The sequence below is a fragment of the Pimephales promelas genome, chromosome 3 (genome assembly GCF_988280905.1).
Source record: "Pimephales promelas chromosome 3, fPimPro1.hap1.1, whole genome shotgun sequence".
NCBI lineage: Eukaryota > Metazoa > Chordata > Actinopteri > Cypriniformes > Leuciscidae > Pimephales > Pimephales promelas.
The window spans coordinates 17,537,155-17,557,471 of NC_142771.1; the positions used below are offsets into that span (position 1 = coordinate 17,537,155).

Here is a 20,317-nt window from a genome sequence, read left to right on the forward strand (position 1 = left end):
ACACAAATAAAGATTTTCAAAATAAAATCTGAGAGATTTCTATACCTCCATTTGTCCTCTACCACTTTGTCATTTCAAAAGTTCATGAAGAGAAAAATAGTCAAACTAATCTGTTGCAGCCCTTGGCTCCTTAATAAATGGCAGAGAGTCTCAAACGGGTGCAGTAATTTTTATTCATCCAAATCAGCGTGAGCACCGTGAAAACTATAAGTAAACACAAATAGCTGATTAATGAACCTTTAGACACAAATTCGCAAACAAAATCCTCACCTCATTTACAGTAACGTTACATCAAGATGCATTTTTGTACATGTACAATGCAAATCAAGTGACCTTTTAAGTTATTTAAAGAACAACTAAAGACAATAATTGTCTCCTTTAACATATACACTTTCATGGTACAAGATAAACAACAAAAATAATTTCCAATAACAGTCAAAATTTGACATTTTACATCCTTGAAGTCCTATTATACATAGAGCCAAATGATACACACCTTACTCCGCTCACCAAGGGTGCAAATTTTAGATTTGCTGCTTTTCGTAATTAGACGCTAGCTTGAAGGTCTCTGAACTAAAACAGCACACACATGTGTGGAAATAAGACAAAGCAAACTTCACCAAAAACGCATGAAAATGGAAATACATGAACTACTTAATATTGTAAAGTGAAGAGCACCAGGATTTCACAATTTACACAGTTTAAGAGTCAACTTACATGTCCCTGATCTTCGGAGATGAGAGAAGTCAGGCAAGTGCAAATCGAATTATTAGTTGGGTGCACAGCCTCCAACCCAGTCACATGAATTACCTCACTAAGAATATACTACCTCTAGCGGCCTCCAGTGGCCACTTACATAATCCATATGAATCGAGCGGATCAGTCAAAAGTTTCTGAAGAGATTGGATTGCTTTAAATGATGAACACATTGAATTTAGGCTTTTAATAATGAATTTAGGCTTTTACCAAAAAATTGCTCAGAAAGCATAAACAGAAAGTCAACCGTTTAGGGCAACTTAGGTTGTGCACTTCATGCGCAGCAGCTCACTCTCCTCTGCTATTCTTCAGCTGTATTTTGTCCATAGAAATACATTTTTCACTACTGTAAAATCTTGTGACTTGCAGATGTCATCTGTGCAATTTGTTGTTTTATCTGATCGCACAGTAATTTGTTTGTAACTACTGTGTGATCAGTAATTACTTCTAATCAGTACTTGATGTAGTTAAGATAATTCTTAAAGAAATGATGGGCTAGTTTTCTCTTCTCTTCAAGTTTCCCTTGAGTCCGGTATGAGTCATATTCGGTTTGTGCCCGATGTGTCTGGTGACCAATAGAAAGTCCTTTGCATGATGCGACTAACAGTTTCCCAAGTGCATCAATGAAGAACTCTGGGGGGAAATAAATAAAAGGAGAATTTAAGAATTAAAAGGAAGAATAAATGGATCAATCAATGAAGATGTTTTACTGATGTAAAATTTTGTATGTTTACCTGTGTGTCCTACTCTTTTAAGTAATGGGTCAAAGCCAATTCTTCGGATGGCTTCAGTCCTCGCTAAGAAATAATTAATGACGCCATCCACTAAAACACATCGATCATAACCGGAAAGTCGCTGATGGAATCCTCCTTTAATACGATTTAGACAACCACCTTCTTCATCTCCCTCATCATACTCGAGAGTGAAATGGAACTGTTCGCCTGAGACCTCACCACCAAGCTAAAAAGAGAAAAAGAGCTTGTTTAACAGTGCTGTAGTGCTCACCCCTCTAAATAATATAATTTCAAACTTACCACGTCTAGTTCTGGAACTGCTTCCATAATCTCCACAAAACTCTCAATTCGGGTCTCTTTCAAGAACAAAAAATCATCATCTACCCACAAGAAGTATTTTGTTGTGAGTTGGGATAAAGCCAGATTTCTGCCTGCAAACCATCCCTGAGGAACCAAATAATCATTAGCAGTGATTAGTTGCCAGGTAATCTACAGTTATAATCCAAGATGTGTGACATACAGCATTAGATCAAATGAAGTGTTGAGGCCGAGGTGTGTACCTGTGCAGGAGGCATGATGTAGTGCTCAATGTTGTTTCCAGACACATGCTCAGGCTTCAGGCTGTCATCCGCAACAATGATCTTGATATTTGGGTAAAACTTCCTGATACTCTGGATGAGGGTGTTCAGCTCCTTATACCTCAGGAACGTCTTGGTAATTATGGTAACCTGTGAGTTAATATCTGAATTGAAAAAGAGAGAGAAGTAGGTGCATTTCATTAACAGGTTTTACAAACTTTATAGATGTTTAGGTATTGTTATAACAAGCATGTCTGATGCCATGGTAGCATGCTGTTCTGTAGTGTTTTAATTCGTGGCCTTACCTTTTCCTGGGTCCAAAAGAACAGGAACTGATGGTCTCCTGATCATGAGTGGGAATATGGCTTTGTGGTCATCGTAAGAGAAATGAACTAGAAAGAAGAAAAAGAAGACATTTATTTTGTTTCTATTTGGGCACATTCACAGAACAGAACAGAAAAAAAGAGAAAAGCAAGAACTACAACTGCCTTCCAGCCACGGCTTTAGATTAAATCAACTTAAGATAAAAGAAGACATTGAAAATCTCATGACAACCCTCAATGCAAGTAAATCATATGTGACTAAATAATGTCGATCATTTGACATTAGCTAATCAATAGATTTTACTCGACAGTGTGTATGTTAGAGGCTAATTATATTTAGCATAGATATATTTTCACTATATTTTCACATTTTAACAGCGTTTCAAGGACTCAGGGCTTGCTGTTCACAAGTTAACGTACCTGGAACATCAGAGGGCCTACAGCAAGTCCCTCAGTGACACCCGGTCCCGTTTCTACTTCCATATAAACTGCAATAGCCCTCCAAGCAACTTTTCTCAACCATAAATCGTCTCCTCAAACCTCAGATCCCCCTACACTTGGAGAACATGCCGGAGAGTTGCAAAACCTTCATCTCCTTTTACACAAAAATTGTAAAGATCTGTTCCCTTCTCTCCAGCCCCCCCTCCTCCAGCCTCCCACTGTATCTGCTCCTTCGCACCCAGTTACATTCACTGACCCTCAATCTGGGACTACACAGCTCCTCTGCTGTTTTACGGATAACACTCAGCATGACATCGAAGACACTGTAAGGAAGATGAAGCCCTCCACCTGCGATATGGATCTTTTTCGCTCAGCCCCGATAAAAAAGTAATTCCTCTACAATAAGTCCCATAATGACCAATATAATCAATCAGTCTCTCCGATCTGGCAAAGTTCCTAAGTCTTTGAAAACTGTGGTTATTAAGCCAATACTCAAAAAGCCTTGCCTTGACCGCAAAGTACCAGCTAACAACTTCAACCTCCCTTTCTGTCAAAGGTTTGCTCCACAATCATCTCGCAAGAAACAGTGTTTATGAGAAGTTCTAGTCTGGTTTTCGCTCTGGCCACAGTACAGAAACTGCCTTGGTCAGGGTCACTAATGACCTGCTGATGATCTCACTGTTAGGTTGGGTATCGTTTGAATTTGAACGATTCTGATTCCGATTCCGATTCCTTGTTTCGATTCCGGTTCCTAACGATTCTCGATTCCGATTCTTTTAAGAGGCAGGGGCAAAAAAGTTTAGCTAACCTCGCTAACCAATGGCCTTTCTGAAGGAAATAATCCTTTCTGAAGGAAATATTCCTTCTGTAAAAATTCTCCTTTTGTCACAAATTTTGCATTTTGCCGAGATTTCGTTATTTTTAGAAAAGTGAAGCCACACTTTGGATCGCCGACGTAAGGTACTCATGTTCGACTCGCGTGGTTATGCCAACACTTCCGGTAGACGCTTCTTCGTTGGTGTTGTTCAGCGGTTTCTTCTTTCGCTCGGCGGACTGTGAATATCGAAACTAGGAATCGAAATTTTAACTTTTGAACGATTCCGGGAAAAACAAAAAGTTAGTCTCGGTTCCAATCGATACTCGATTCTCGATACCCAACCCTACTCACTGTAGCATTTGACACAGTTGACCACCATATTCTTTTACACTGCCTCCACTCCTCCATTGGACTCTCTGTTACTAATCTGTCCTGGTTTACATCATATCTCACGGACAGAACTGAGTATGTATCCCTGGGTGCTGCTAAATCGGACCCATACTCAAGGATCCCTCAAGGATCAGTCCATGGCCCCACCCTCTTCATGCTTTACATGCTCACCCTTGGTCATGTCATCCGCCAGCACGGAATATCTTTCCATTGCTACGCTGATGACACCCAAATTTGCATCAAAACAATCCAAACCTCTCTGCAGCCCCTTCCATACTTTCAACCAGTGTTGTAGTACTCGAGACTCGGACTCGTCTCGGACTCGGTCTCGAGTCCATATTTTAATGGTCTTGGTCTTGTCATGGACTCATGTCCATTTGGACTCGGAATTGACTCGTACTCGAACATTTTTTTTTTAGGACTCGGAATTATTCCCGAGTCCACTCGAGTTCAATTAAAAATATTTTTCATGATTATTAATGTATGTTAATAAAATATTTCTTTAAATTGATTGACACGCCCAGTGATTGGTGATTTTCTAGTGCGCAACTGCGCATGACAAATTGTAATAAAATTACTTTTAACACCACCTACTATGTGGCCTTTTTACCCTAAACTGATCATATTTTTAAACTCTAAGTAAATTCACAAAAAAAAAAAAAATTTCTCTAAGTAAATAAAAGTAAATTAGGTAATCAACCCTCACTGGTCTCGGTCTCGACTCGGACTCGACCGTCTCTGGTCTCGGACTCGACTCGGACTCGACTCTCTATGGACTCGGTCTTGACTCGGACTCGACTCTCTCTGGTCTCGGTGTCGACTCGGACTCGCGTGAGGTGGTCTCGACTACAACACTGCTTTCAACCGCACCAGACCCAGTCATACACCAGCATCACCTTCTCTGGTCATGATATCCACCTCTCACCCTCAGATACAAACCTTGAGTGTTAGAATGGACCCTCACTTGACCTTTGAGGCCCACATTAAACATCTTTGTAAAACCACTTTCTTTCATCTTATGAACATTGCAAAGCTCCGACCAATGCTCACTTTCCCCGAAGCCGAAAAACTTGTCCATGCCTTTGTTTCCCCCAGGCTGGATTATTGCAATGCGCTCCTAATCGGGATCCCAAGCAAGAACATCAAGCAGCTGCAGTACATCCAGAACTGTGTTTCTGTTTTTATTCTGTTTTCTATTGTAGAACTTTGAGGTCATTGAATTGATGTAATGTAGATAATGTAGAAAAAGTGACAAAATTGTATGCAATTGAGATGAAGGGAACCATGTTTATTTACTATGGAAAAGTTGATTGTGGTCATATAAACCCCAAGGTAGTGAGCACACTGAGAAATGTTGATTTAATCTGGGTCCTAACCCATGTGGGGCCTACTTGGAAACTGCGACAACACTGGCTGGGCCTCAGTTATGGTGCTTTTCCACTACACAGTACCAGCTCGACTCGGCTCGTTTGTTTGGGTTTCCACTGTGTAAAAGTTGTACCTGTACCTGCTTTCGGGTACTTTTTTTGTATCACCTCCGGCTACGTTCTGAACGAGCTGAGGCGATACTAAAATGTGACGTGAAAACAATGCGAGAGACATGGTCAAGAGAGTCTCATCACTATTCACGGTGTCATAATTGCATTTGCCTGATGGAGTATCCAGAATAACTTCGCCGTTTTTAAATAGTTTGGCCAGAGATAGTTACTAAACTTACTACAACTACAATTTATGGCAACTCTGAAGAATATGCCATGGTCAAACGAGGAGGTGCAGACTTTCCTTTGTTTGGTTGCCGAAGAGAGGATCCAGCGAGAGTGTGATGAGGCAAAAAGGAACGAAAGGCATCGCTATGACGACCAGGTACTATTTGTGGCGGTACTGTCAGCAATGGAAAACGGAGCGAAACGCGAGCCGAGTCCAGGCGAGGCGGTACACAGAACGTTCCCCTAACGTTCCCGAATGGTCCCATGAGGTTATTTTTTTGGGAACCAAACAAGAACGTTATAGGAACGTTCCATGTAGGTTATTTTTAGGTTCCGTTTTTATAATATAAGGAGAATGTTCCGGGAACGTTCCCTTAACCTTAAGGGAAAGTTCTAGAAATGTTCTGGGAATCAAAATCTAACGTTCCCAGAACATTCTAAGAACCTAAATTTGTTTGCTGGGCATTAGATAGCCCAGGTCAAGCCCATCTGGGCCCCACATGGGTGTGCTGGCTGGAAGGCTGCAATTCAGTAACTCCTGTACATTTATATGCAGCTATACCTTACCTAAATCTTCAGCCTTGACACGGTAGATAGTGCTGGTGTAGGTCACTCTTGATAGCAGATCATTGAGTTGTGCGAGGCTGCTAGATGAGATGTTCAGTTCACTCTGACCCCGTCCATCCACCTGCTGTCCATCCAGAACCTTCTCTACTGACAGCACTCCACTCTTCACGCTCAAAGACACCTGCAGACATCATTGTGTTTAATGCAAATGTAAGTTTAGATTTAAAATGGAATCACAATTCACCTGTCTCAAGATTTTGCATCAACATGCATTTAACGCTTAAAGCAGCAGTCCGGCGTTTTTCTCCTTTTTTGCCATTTCTGTTCGAAATCTGTAATTGCAATTATTCGCAGAATTATCAACTTTTTGTGAGTTGTACTTCAACACCCTCGACACGGCACAGCGCGGATGAACACAATGTTTGAGGAGACTGTGAGACTGTCAGTCACTGCGCCAGTGTGGATACTGACATTCAGAATCACAGATTATTAGGTAACACTTTATTTTACGACCCGCAAACAACTGTGTAAGTACACCGAAATTACGGTGTACGTTTCTGTAATTATAGTGTACTTCCGTGTAGGTATAAGGGAATAATATGTTAAGTTTGGGGTAATAAAGGGGTAACAAGCAGATATACAACCTGCAAATAACTTTGTAAGTACACTGAAATTACGGTGTATATTTCTTTAATTATGGTGTACTTCAGTGTAGGTATAAGGGAACAATATGTTAAGTTTGGGGTAATAAGGGGGTAACAAGCAGATGTACAAGCAAATTATTTAATTAGTTAAAAAATAACAGGTACCTATTCTGTTAATATATTCCAGGCAAAGATTGTACGTCTGTTTTTTATAAAATGTATCACATTTCTGGCAAACATGTTCAGGATAATTTTGACATCTGTGGGTTGAAAATTAAACATATACTGTATATATATATATATATATATAAATGTATTGGCTTTTCTTACTAGATTACTAGAAAAGTCAAAATAATTTGTTTCTGCTATGATTTTAATTTAGACCGTACCATGTGGTAATTAGTACGTACCGTGTCCCATTGAATTGCAATGACACTTAAATGTCAGGGCAAATATACTGTGTAATTAAAACGTTTTTTTTGTTGTTGTTGTTGTTTTGTTTTCTTGATAAAAGTACCTTTCTCTGTAATTACAGTGCAAAAAGTGTTGTTTCGTTTTGCTACATAGTAAGTAGCGTTTGTTACCCCCTTGTTCTGCGTAGTTACAGGGTAAGTGTAACTCCTGCGGGCTGTAAATTAAAGTGGCGCTTGTTACCCCTCCTGTTCTGTGTAGTTACATAATAAGTGTAACTCCTGCAGGCTGTAAATTAAAGTGGTGCTTGTTACCCCTTTATTACCCCAAACTTAAAATATTGTTCCCTTATACCTACACGGAAGTACACTATAATTACAGAAACGTACACCGTAATTTCGGTGTACTTACACAGTTGTTCGCGGATCGTAAAATAAAGTGTTACCGATTATTATTTTTGGAAGTATGACCAACATAATAATTTTCACCGGATAATGTCATCTGAACTAGTAACATCCACTCGCAAATAAGTTATCATGCAAAACCGTGCAAATTATGCTTTGTTCTCAAATTGTTAATGTTAACAATGTAAGCATTGTGTGATTACATGCAATTTCCTTTCCGATATGTATCCTTGCTTTCGCATGGTTCCGGTTGCAGTCTCTTTTTTTCTGTAGCCACTCCGACTTAACAAGTCCAAACGAAGTCTTTTGCATTTTACAACTGGTGAGTCTCTAGTTGTCGCTGGTGATTGTCATTTGAATCTTTCTGAATCCATCATCAAATTAATGCATTTAATCAAGTGCTGTGTGAAAAGGCTATACATCTTCACCTCCAAGTTGCTCACACGCAATATAACCTACTAGCGGAGACTCCTTTATGTGAACAGATGTGACGTAATGACGCAAAGACATTGAATCTCTTCCACCAGTACTGGTGATACTGGAAATCCACCAGTACCACTGGAATTAAAAACAATATAAGCGGTAACTTAAAGGGGTGATGAACTGAGAAATCTAATTTTCCGTGAGCTTTTGACATCTAAGAGGTCATCATATTATAAGAATATCCTGTAATTGGTTTCAGAACTGAAAACGTCCTTGTTAGTCCAATAAAAGCTTTTATTGACACAGCCTCTAAAAACGACTCGTTTTTAAAAGTGGGTAACTATGACGACAAATAGGATAAAACACCACCCCCACAGAAGATGATCAACGCCTGCTTCACCACGGCAGGTTTAGCCCCGCCCACCGATTCGCGCATTACACACATAAGTATCATACATGTACATGCTTACCTCGTGATGACAAACTGGATCGCTACGGAGCAATACAGAATATTGTGCAGTGCCTGGTTGTGCAAGACAGTCGCTGCATAAGCTTCCTGTGGATTCCAATAGGACTGCATGGATAATTTATTTTTAATGACGTTCCAGCTGATGAGGTAAAAAATCGTCGTCTGTTCGCTTCATTTCACTGAGGATTGTTTTGTCAACAAGACTTGATTTGCAGACCGATTAAGAGTAAAGAACGGTGCTGTGCCGTCTATATTGGATCTGACAGAAATATTGTGCAACACACTGGGTTGAACATGTATGGGCGAATCCGGTTGCCATTTGACAACATAAGACGTTTTCCCCCACGTACACCGACGGGTGAGTGAAACTCATTATAATATGCAAAACTGTTCTCCACTCGCAGCAGTGGGTGTTTACTTCCAAGTCTTCAGTGCGACACGCCCATAAAAACCGACTGTTTTTTAGGTAGGCTCACAACCAGGGTACAAAATAGCCTATTGCTTGTTCATTTTGATGTTTTTGAATGCAAGCGAACGTTATAAGTTGACCTCAGACAACAATATAATAACATTTAAAAAGCCAGTTCATGACCCCTTTAAAATCGAGCTAAGGCAAGCAGATAGTTTTGAACACTGGCTGGTTATGTATTTTCTGAAATATGTATTTTGGATAAAAAAAAAACTACAGACTGCAGCTTTAAAGGAACACTCCGACTTTTTGGGACTTTAGCCTATTCACCTTATCCCCCAGAGTTAGATAAGTCCATACATACCTTTTTCATCTCCGTGCGTGCTATAAGTCTGTTTGACGCACCCACCGCTAGCCTAGCTTAGCACAAAGACTGGATGTGAATGGTTGCAGCTTTCATACTAATCCAAATGAGTGACAAAATAGCGCAAACGTTTTCCTATTTACATGTTGTGATTTGTATAGTCACAGAGTGTACAAATAACAAAGTCAAATGAGACAGACATCTTTTAACCGTATAACACCTGGGAACTATTCTCTGAAGGCGAAGCACTGCTACTTTGGCGGAGTGATAACCGCATCACCTGAGACACGCCATGGTGAGGAGCGGAGAGTTCGCTCAGTGTTTGGGTAACAGTCAGCAATTTATAAATAGTAAAAGCATAGTTTAGAGTCATGGGTTTTCGCTCTATTGTAGATAGCTGCGACAGTAAACAGGGGAGGTAATAATACCATTTCACAGAATTCGCTGACTGGATGAAGAAATGGCTAACTTACTTACTCTGGATATTGATCCAAACACACCTAAATAGATTATTAAGGGACATTATGTTTTCTCGGTACATTTCAATGAGGACGACTATTTTGAAAAAAATGGAATTTGCCACACGGACCATTATTGTGCTGAAGGATACGGGCATCTATAGCACAGACAGGACAAGTGGATCACCTGCGGCTGAGGTAAGTGTTCCGTTATGTTTTTAGATGACCTACTGTAACAGTGCCATTAGCCAGATCTAATGTAACGTTAGTGACACTATTATATGATTAGGGTATGAATATGTTTTTATCTTGATGCGGCGCGGACACGCTTGGAAAAAAACGAGCGCGTTGAACTTGCACCCTGCGCGCGGCGCGCCTAGTAGCCTAAATTTTAAAATAATGGTAAATAACAACCTTGAGCGTGCAAAAGGGTACGATAGGCTGTGAGTTCATTGTGCAAAAACAATTTGTGCTATTATTTTCCCCTTATTCTATCCTATAGTAATGCAATATACTGTATATTATATGCTGTTGAATACATTTGGTTTAGCTAATAAATTGCATTTAAAATATATTGATCCTGTAATAATAATTATTTATTCATGTTCTGTGATATTTATAAATCTGGATGCGTTTTTGGTTGGAATTCAATGAAACATGGTATTACCTGGTCTCCCCTGTTTATTGTCACAGCTGATGCAATAAAGTAAACACCCATGATAAACTATGCTTTTCTATCTAACGTTATAGTAATCGCTGACTCTTTACTACAACACTGAGCGAACTCTCTGCTCCTCGTCACGGTGCGTCTCAGGTGATGGTTATCACTCTGCCCAAGTAGCAGTGCTTCGCCTTCAGAAATATAGTATTTATACGGTAAGATGTCTGTGTCTCATATGGCCTTGATATTTGTACAGTCTGTGACTATACAAACCACAACATGTAAATAGGAAAACGTTTGCGTTATTTTGTCGCTCATTTGGATTAGTATGAAAGCTGCAACCATTCACATCCAGTCTTTGTGCTAAGCTAGGCTAGCGGTGGGTGCGTCAAACAGACTTATAGCACGCACGGAGATGAAAAAGGTATGTATGGACTTATCTAACTCTGGGGGATAAGGTGAATAGGCTAAAGTCCCAAAAAGTCGGAGTGTTCCTTTAACAAATAGTATTTCATGGTGAAAAAGGATTTTAATGTGCATGCATATTGAATGAATACCATACAAGAGCTTTTATATCTATGGGGAAAAAAAATCAAAAAGGGCATTAGAAGATTAAACCAACCTTGTAAGCCTCCCTCTTGATTGTTGTCTCACATCTTCCTTGTGTTTGAAGAGCGAGACCTGAAATTATAATATAAAGCAATTCACTTAAAGGCAGAGGTGATTTTTTGCTATGCTGGTCCCTCACCAATGCACCGATATGAACATTTTGGCCGATACTGATATAATTCTTTCTTTCTAAATTCAAATTTTGATACACTTTGGGACCCTGATTACAAAAACAAAAAAGCTTACCATACAAATGCACGTCCCAAACACTTCAATATAAATCATACACATTCAATACAGTAGCCAAGTTTGAACCAGTGTAAGATTCCTAAAATTTTCAAATTAATTTTACATTCCTACGGCCAACATTCTTTATTAAAAAATGGTAACACTTTATAATAAGGTTTAATTTAGTAAGCAATAATTAACGAATTATATAAGTAACGAATTACTCACTGTGTTTCGGACAGTTAAGGAGGAGTCATTTATTTCTAATATAAAACGCATATATTTTAACAAATATAAGTTGGTAAAGTAATCATATTAATCTTCATAACTTTGTCGTATAAGCGTCTATACACTCTTTTAATCGACAATTGCTCATTTGAGCATTATAGACCCCTTTTGCGCCGACGTCACAGTTACGTCACGGCGCTAGCTGGAGGCAAAACAAGTGAAAACTGCAGGCGGCCAATGCAAAACAGCAAAGATTCGGCTACATAATAAGGAGCTTAAATAATTGTTACTATTATTAAATGTCATCTTGTTGTGTTGTTTGGTGTAAGAATTGAGGAAAAATGAATATGCTGTATCTGGAACTTTTATTTCTAGAAAATATTCACATCATTAAAATCGCACTGTAATGTCACTCTTTACATTGTCGTGGTCTCGGCGCTGACTCGGCAGAACTGCGGATCATACACACAAGTCTTGTACAGGACCATATAGGTATCTAAAGATTTATATGCCTCAGTTTCTCTTTACGATCGTTTTCTCTATAAGGTAGGTGTAGAAGTCAGGCCACTCAACCGAGGTAACGTACGTTAATCCTGTCAGATCGTCCATGAGTGTGCGTGTAGGCGGCTACAGGTCGGCCAATCTGGTTCCGTCCGTTAAAAATAACTTTTGGAAATAACAATCGCGGTCCTGGACACTGAGTAACCTTACACATTAAGATAATATCGGATTTTCTCCAGTCATTGTTAAAAAACAAGCTAACAATCCTTGCTAACTAGCGTTAGTGAAGTGGCCAGATCATGGAACTTTTTGCCTCCACCTAAGCTCCGCCCACAAAAAACGTCACCATGTTTACCAACTGTAAAAGGGTCTATATTCTAACGTTATATTTAAGAATTTTAAATATTTTAATCATAATTATTTTATAAGACCATAAGAATGTTTTTTCCGTCATTTTCTGGTGGGTGATCGTGTTTTAAGAGCCGCTTTCTATAGAGTTATTCTCCCCTCGTCCTTTTTGTCCTGCTGGTGTTAACCTTTCCCTCGTCATTTTCTGAACAAATGAAAATTCTGTCAGTATTTACTCACCCTCATGTTGTTCCAACCCCATAAGACCTTCGTTCATCTTCGGAACACAAATTAAGATATTTAAGATATTAAGATCGCTCCTGCATACTAGTCCATAGGTTCTTGAGGGACTGGCTCTTGCTGTCCCCGAAAAGTAATTAAAGACATCGTTAAAATAGTCCAAGTGACTACAGGGGCTCAATCTTAAGTTTATCAAACGACGCGAACACTTTTGTGCGCAAAAAACAACAAAAATAACGACTTTATTTCAACTATTCACTTCCTTCTCCATAAGACTGTAGTCAGTTAACGTAGTGTGATTGCGTAGAGCTACGTCACACGTAGGCTCACTATTGGCCGACGCTGGTCATGTGTGTGTGATGCGTGTGACGTACAATAACAGAAGCTTACGCTATTAATCTAGTAACCTGACTCGCGCAGAGGGAGAAATAAACGAATAGTTGAAATAAAGTCGTTATTTTTGTTGTTTTTTTGCGCACAAAAGTGTTCTCGTCGTTTGATAAACTTAAGATTGAGCCCCTGTAGTCACTTGGACTATTTTAACAATGTCTTTTATGACTTTTCGGGGACAGCAAGAGCCAGTCCCTCAAGAAGCCTATGGACTGTATGCAGGAGCGATCTTAATATCTTAAATATCTTAATTTGTGTTCCGAAGATGAACGAAGGTCTTACGGGGTTGGAACAACATGAGGGTGAGTAAATACTGACAGAATTTTCATTTTTGGGTGAACTAACCCTTAAATGTTAGAGCAAGAAACCGTGCTGCGCAGTTTCATTCATCTGATAAACTGACCTGTGGGTATTAATTCAGCACTTGCATGTACTTCGGTAGAATATAACATCCTTATTCTTTTAACTTATATCCGCGGGACTCGCGTTGCGTGTGGCGCTGGTATAGCCTATCGTTACGTCTAGCAATCGCACCCTGTTTTACACCACAGTCATAAAAAAAAAAAACATCAATGTATTCACTCATCCATAAAAGATCTATTAGCTTGATGACAAAATCCATAATTCGGCGCCCTTTTTTTGCGCCGACCCACCCAGGGAGTGCAAATTAATTCCCTAGTTTACCAACGTGCGTCTGTGGAGGGAAAAGTCCGCTTTACGCAGGTGCAAAATAGAAATGGTAAATGCGTCAGTGTCATTTGCGCTTGGTGCAAGATAGGGCCCCATATGTCATCAGCACCTTTCATCATGCTTTACAGACAAGATGTAAGCACAAGCTCTGCAACTGAAACAGCAGTCACTATTTACAGTTCCTCCTCAACCAAAACAACAAGTTATGCTACCTTCATGCCATTACTAGCCTACTGTAATTTGGAAGAGAAACCTGTGACGTTATACTCTGAACGTTTTTTTAACTGAACATTAAACTGCAGTCAGGTGCAGGTCAGAGGTTCTCTCGTATTGTGTAAGTTGCTTATGCTAGAGGTAAAGGTAAATATCCATTCATGACATTTGTGAGGCGGCAGGTCCGGCAGGCTGGGTCGTTAGTGATGGCAGTGTGACGCTGAAGCTTCGATACGTGCTTCGAAACCCTGAACTACAAACCTAGAGAACCACTGCTTCAAAGCTTGCTTTGGTGCGAAAAAAATCATGTGACATATGATGTCCGAAGCAGCAAGTGCTTCATTGCCTGAATGAATCATTTGACTGGTTTGCGGTCCAATCAGTTGATTCACTGGAACGGCGCGTCTCGCCAGCATCATCTGTTCCTTGTGAGCGAGTGTTTTCCAAGTCTGGAGAGGTTGTGAGCAAAAACAGAAACCGACTCAGTCCAAAAACTGTTGAAAAAATAATGTACCTCAATAAAAATCTTTGAGTGTTCCCCATCCCAAAAATCACCCCCTGCCATTTACACAAGCACAACCAACCTATGCCATATTTTCTCTCCTAAATAACACAAAACATACATTTATCAATTTTTATTTGTAAATAGAACATTATGCTCAGCATTAGCGTGTGCATCAAAGAGTTTTCAAAGGAAATATAGTTAAAAATCCAAGGGTGATCTTAGCAAAGATGCTTCAGAACTAAAGTAGTTTCTCCAATACTGCTCACTGATTAATTTGACTGTTTATATGCAGCCTTGCTTTTCGCCAGGAGAGGTCGCTGCAACTGAAGCTTCGAGTAATGAACCCATTTTTGAACCAATTGGCTCAAGTGGTTCAGTGCTTCACAAAAGCTTCATTTGGCCATCACTATGGGTCGTCTTTTGGCCGTCTACTTTTGTTAGGTTTTATAATCTTGTAAGTTCCCGCCGTGACGATCACCAGTTGGAGTGCCCCAGAGAATCACCAGAGGGCACTCCACATCAGAACTGATCACTCCCACCAGAACTCCATTTCCCATAATGCCTCATCCCTGTGATTGATTACACACACACCTGCACCTCATCAGACTCTCCATATGAAGAGTTCAGATGCAAAAGCCTCTAAGTGCCATTTGAAATTTTCTTCTAGAATGATCATTTTTATCAAGCTTGGATATTTAAGTTCAGTGATTTCACTTAAATGGCAATGATAATTACCTATGAATTGTTATTTAAGTGAAATTACTGAACTTAAATATACAAGTTTGATAAAAATCATCATTAAAGAAGAAAATTTCAAATGGCATTTAGAGGCTTTTGCATCTGAACTCTTCATATAAGCCACACTCAACCATGAACTCTTTGCGAAGTATTACATTGCCACTGCCTGTAATTCTGAGCGTGTGATCCTGTTTCTTGTTTCTCTGGTTTTGATCTTGGACTGTTTTCTCATCTGTACGATTGTTATCTGCCTGGCCTGAGTTGGATTGCCTTGGATTATTGTTTCTTGCTGCCTGCCCTGATCTTCTGCCTGTTACCTGACGACTCTCTGCGCTCAGTCTCTGATATCCCGGTTTTGCTGTTTCCTGACCCCTGCCTGTTTGACCATTCTAATAAAAGCTGCACATGGATCCTATCTCGTCTTCCGTCTTGTAACACCCGCCTTGCAGGCTAGACTTCTGTCAGCATGATTCTGGCTCTCCTGGTTGAGCAGCAATGTATGGTGAATATTTATATGGACCGACATCGCCGCTCTGTATACCGTAAATGTGCTTATAACGTGCTGGCCACCTGTTTCCTACTTATCCATGTTCCCTGGGAATCCCTGGGACTCATGAAGTAGATGCTGGGCGCGCACGGCGTTGACCGTGGGTTCCTGTAGTGTAAGCAACTTACGCAACACTTGTTCCCTCTAACTGAGTGCGTTTATTTATTTATTTTTATTAAAACATTTTTATATTCATTGTAATTGTAATGTTATGTGCTTTGAGACATGAGGAGGTAATTTAACCCCATCTCTTGTGACGCTTTTTTTTTTTCATCCCTGCTGTGCGAGTTCATGTGTTTTGAAGGAGGCATGCCTTTGTAGAGCACTCTGAAGGTAGGGTGGGATATTTTGCTTTCAAAGCTAACTCGCTATTGCTAGCTGTAACATTTTTAAAGGTACATTATGTTCCTGCTAAATAGAATATAGGGTGAGGTTGTGCCCAGTTGAACATTGGGACAGATTTAATTAACGGGGCAAAAATACTTTTCAGTCACAAAACTACCAGTTTCCGTGCTATTTTAACAATAATTTTTCACGGCGTGTCTTTAGTAAATCTTGATAGTATTTTTTTAATGCCAAAAGATGGTTTGAACTGTGACAAGCTGTTAGTAAATCTGGCCCCTAGACACGACTTAACAGGAAAGCTATGCTTACCTGGTATTAAACTTTTCTGCAGAGGAGCTACAGTGAAACTGGTAGGATATTGGAGAGGAGAGTTGGCCGTGGCGATAATAATTTCTTCGTTTGTCTTCATCCTAAGAAAAACATAAGAAAATAGCACAACCGGTATATTATTAAAAAAAAAAAAAAGTTTATAAGTGGCTCCCAAAAATAATGATCAATAGAATGTTCTCCTTGCGCCCCTGCTCAGAGAAAATGTGATGATGCAAGTCGGACTTCTATAAGAGATGTACCGGAAAACAACAAAGATACGCAGTGAGTACATAACATTGTGGTGCTGTTTTACAGGATTTCGGGTGAGATGTAGAAAAAAAAAACAGTTCTACCTGAGTTGATGTTGATTGAACTCATGTGTTCTGCGCTCAATGATATCATCCAGTTTATCTTCTGGTGCAAATTGCTTGGCGAGTTCAGCTCCTTCACAAGTAACATTTGGCCTGCGCAAAGGTCCAAAGCTATGATGGTGTTCAGTTATGCTGTAAACATGACAAAAAGTCCCCAGGTTAGGTTGACCATCTTAACCAGATCTACTTAATATTAACTAGCAACATTTTATTGACAGTTTACCTTGAGGCCGTGTCTTGTCCAAGACTGGCACTACTGAACAGAATAAAGTCAACAGATGTAGTTACTTTGTAAAATAGTTTCTTTGACTTAATCACATTTATAATGTGGTTCAAAACTAGTGCAGGGAAATCACACGAGACAGGACAAAGACAAAAGGCAAGGGTGAAGGGTGCATATATAAAAGCCAACAGAAACAAGATGATTAATAAGATACAGCTGGGACAAATGAACTCATAATGACATTAAACATAGAAACAAAGGAGACAGACGAGTGGAATCAGAACAAGTGACAAATAAAAACAGACAGAAAGTCCATGAAAACAGAAACAAACAGAACATAATGCTGACAACTCCAGTCTTCTGTCACATTATGGTACAGAAATCACCAATTTGCTGCTCAAGAAATGTTTATTATTATCAATGTTGAAAACAGTTATGTAAAAAATAAATTTAGGATTAAATAGAAAGTACAATAGAATGGCATTTATCTGAAATAGAAAGGTTTTGTAACATTATACGCTACTGTGAGTTTGGGGATTTCTTTTTACAAAACTGTTTTCAAGATTGATAATAATAATGACTTTTTTACCCTTTTGGGTCCCACTTTATATGCACAAAGGTTAAAGAAACACCCTGTTACTAAAAACACCATTGTGGCTCTAAAATATGAAATCGGTGTAAATTATATTGAGAATTTTCAAAATAAGAATAAATCAATCACCTCATTAAGTCTGACATCACGGCTGCAGGTCCAAATGTTCTATGTCAGATTTCAAAAGCAAACAACAAATGGTGACACTCAAGGTATGCTGTACTGAAAAATCATGACCCTATAACTGTTATCTCCATACTGAAATATCAAATTGCTAGACAATGATTCATCTTTTACAAATCATTACATTATTGGTTTTTGGGACGCCATCATCCCGGAGATTAGAATTACACTGAGTTTTTAAAACAATATCTTGAATGTGTGAGATGAATAAATAGTGGTTATAAACGGCTGTTGAGATAGTATTCTCATTTGAAATGAGTTGAGGCTTGGACTCGGAAACAGTGTTCATTATGTCACGATTTAAAGCGGAAGCAGAAACAGACTCAGAGAAAAAAAAAGGACTGTACTTACCTGGGATCTGATATGCTTTTCATGACTTTCAACAACACTAAGAAAATGATCAGTGTAACACCAATCAGGAAAAATTTACGTCGGATGGTGTGCATGCACGTCATGAGAGATGGTCTGTGAAAAGAACAGTGACACACAATTACACAAAACTTAAATTTAAACTATATTTTTATTACTGTAAAGCTGCTTTGAAACAATCTTCATTGTTAAAAGCGCTATATAAATGAGGATGACTTGACATCAGTTACACACATCTGACACAGGAACATCACAACACTTCAATGACAACTAAAAACATAAACTGAATGTGAGGCTGGAATGACATGCAAGTGAGTAAATGATTTACATTTTTGGGTGATCTAACTTAAGTTTGTGTTATAGCTAACTGGCTTTCAGATATTACGGTGTCGTGTAAACAGGACAGACGCACTTTTCTTAGCTGCGATGAAAGCCATTAGACAAATCATTCGACATAAGTACACACACATCTTTCCCATCAGTAAACAGTCACAACAATCATCAACATCTGACATAGGTCCACATGAATTAGCAAAATAATAACCACACATGAAACCCGACAAAAGTGGGATGTACTCACCGTGGATATCCGGGTTCTGAAACACATCAAGGGCGAGGTCCTCTCATTCTCACGCATGCGTTGTTGAGATGAACTACAAATAATAATAATAATAATAATAATAATATATATATAAAAACATCAAATGAAGAGTTCATATGCAAAAGCCTCTAAATGCCATTTGAAATTTTCTTCTTTAATGATGATTTTTATCAAACTTGTATATTTAAGTTCAGTAATTTCACTTAAATTGTTATTTAAGTGAAATTACTGAACATAAATATACAAGTTTGATAAAAATCATCATTAAAGAAGAAAATTTCAAATGGCATTTAGAGGCTTTTGCATCTGAACTCTTCAAATACTGCTTCTTCTTATGAGCATATCCGAGACATCCTTCTCAGTGTCCACCAAGACTCAACTCTGATGGAGTCGAGCACTTTACAGTGCACCACCAAGCTATAGGAATTACTGATAATGTGTAGGCTATCATATTACTTGAGCATTACGATTCACACTGAAGACTAATGCATTTACAAAATGAAGGAGTGGAAAATCTGCAGAGAGTAATAAGGCCAAAGTGCAAACAGTTATGAGCAGAAGAACTCTAAGAGAAAAACTTTTATACAAAAAAACACTTCTTTATCTCTCTTCAAATGGCCACATCATATTCTAATTCAGAATGTTTCTCAGTTCATTTACAAAGCTTTCAAAGCTTTTTTTTTTTTTTTTACAAGATCCCCTTTCAAATCCCTTTATATCCTTTAATTTTATAATTACGTTGTTATTACTATTATTATAATGTATTCGATAATAACCCCCCTCTCTAATCTGACACAGATTTGCGGGGACATACGCATTCGCTTAATCTACTAAGGAAAATAATTTGAAAGTCAGAATAAACCCAAATGTAACAATTTGAAGACATCTAGCATTACGGGCTGATCGGAACTTCAAATTGGCCCGAGCCTCGTGGCATTTCTTTAATACTCAGACCGAGAAAGAAACTTCTTTCACGTGGAAACATGAGCTCACAATGTGAATTTACATTCAGAGTTTACACCTTTTGAGGGCAGGATTCCATTTGCCCGTAAGACACACCCAAGATATCTCTAAACTCTTAAAAAACGTATCTCCTTTTAGTTTACTTCTGTGGGAATCAGACCTTTGTACCAGTCACACTGAGACTTTTTAAATTATACCAAACGTCGTTGTATGATAATTGTTCCCATTAAACCATATAGAGTTTGGGGTGAATTTCAGGTGATCTCTGCATGAGAGAGAGACGAGATGATTGAAAGTGTGATGCTAGTTTCTCAAGAGAGAGTTTAAATGTTAATTTCCAAAAAGGCCCTTTGTCTTCTCAGGGAGTAGTCGTTCCTCAACCAGACTGCCCGGGATTTTCAAATTTCTCCAATCTTACAGTATACAGTAAAATACCAATAGTAATACTTGGCATCACCATTTCCACCATCGATTCTATAAACCCTGTACCCACATTGTGTCCAGTTTTTTTTTCATTACTTTACAACAGGCGTGTTGTACGTGGGGTGTGAATGATTTGAGTAACAATC

The 20,317-nt window shown here is 39.0% G+C and overlaps 1 protein-coding gene across 2 annotated transcripts; it reads right to left on the bottom strand.

Moving 5' to 3' along the window:
- Positions 1-153: 153 nt before the first annotated feature.
- Positions 154-18,914, bottom strand: b4galnt2.1 (beta-1,4-N-acetyl-galactosaminyltransferase 2 (SID blood group), tandem duplication 1). 2 transcript variants are annotated; one of them, XM_039687458.2, is made up of 13 exons: positions 18,765-18,914; positions 18,167-18,280; positions 17,762-17,800; positions 17,041-17,073; positions 16,800-16,949; positions 16,447-16,547; positions 11,178-11,236; positions 6,313-6,493; positions 2,374-2,460; positions 2,051-2,232; positions 1,791-1,934; positions 1,491-1,716; positions 154-1,389 (listed from the first exon to the last, which is right to left on the bottom strand). In XM_039687458.2, exons 2-13 carry the CDS (start codon positions 18,268-18,270, stop codon positions 1,208-1,210), a joined length of 1,488 nt encoding a protein of 495 aa, XP_039543392.2. In that variant the 5' UTR covers positions 18,271-18,280; positions 18,765-18,914; the 3' UTR covers positions 154-1,207. The 2 variants fall into 2 exon arrangements, with proteins under 2 accessions (XP_039543392.2, XP_039543394.2); XM_039687460.2 differs by lacking the exon at positions 18,765-18,914 and having other exon boundaries at positions 18,167-18,722.
- Positions 18,915-20,317: the final 1,403 nt, after the last annotated feature.

Coding starts and splice junctions, on each gene's coding strand:
- b4galnt2.1 (XM_039687458.2), bottom strand. CDS start 18,270: ATGACGTGCATGCACACCATCCGACGTAAATTTTTCCTGATTGGTGTT. Junction 16,548..16,799: donor TTCAATCAACATCAACTCAG/GTAGAACTGTTT, acceptor TGTTTTTCTTAG/GATGAAGACAAACGAAGAAA. Junction 1,935..2,050: donor ACATCATGCCTCCTGCACAG/GTACACACCTCG, acceptor TTGGTTCCTCAG/GGATGGTTTGCAGGCAGAAA.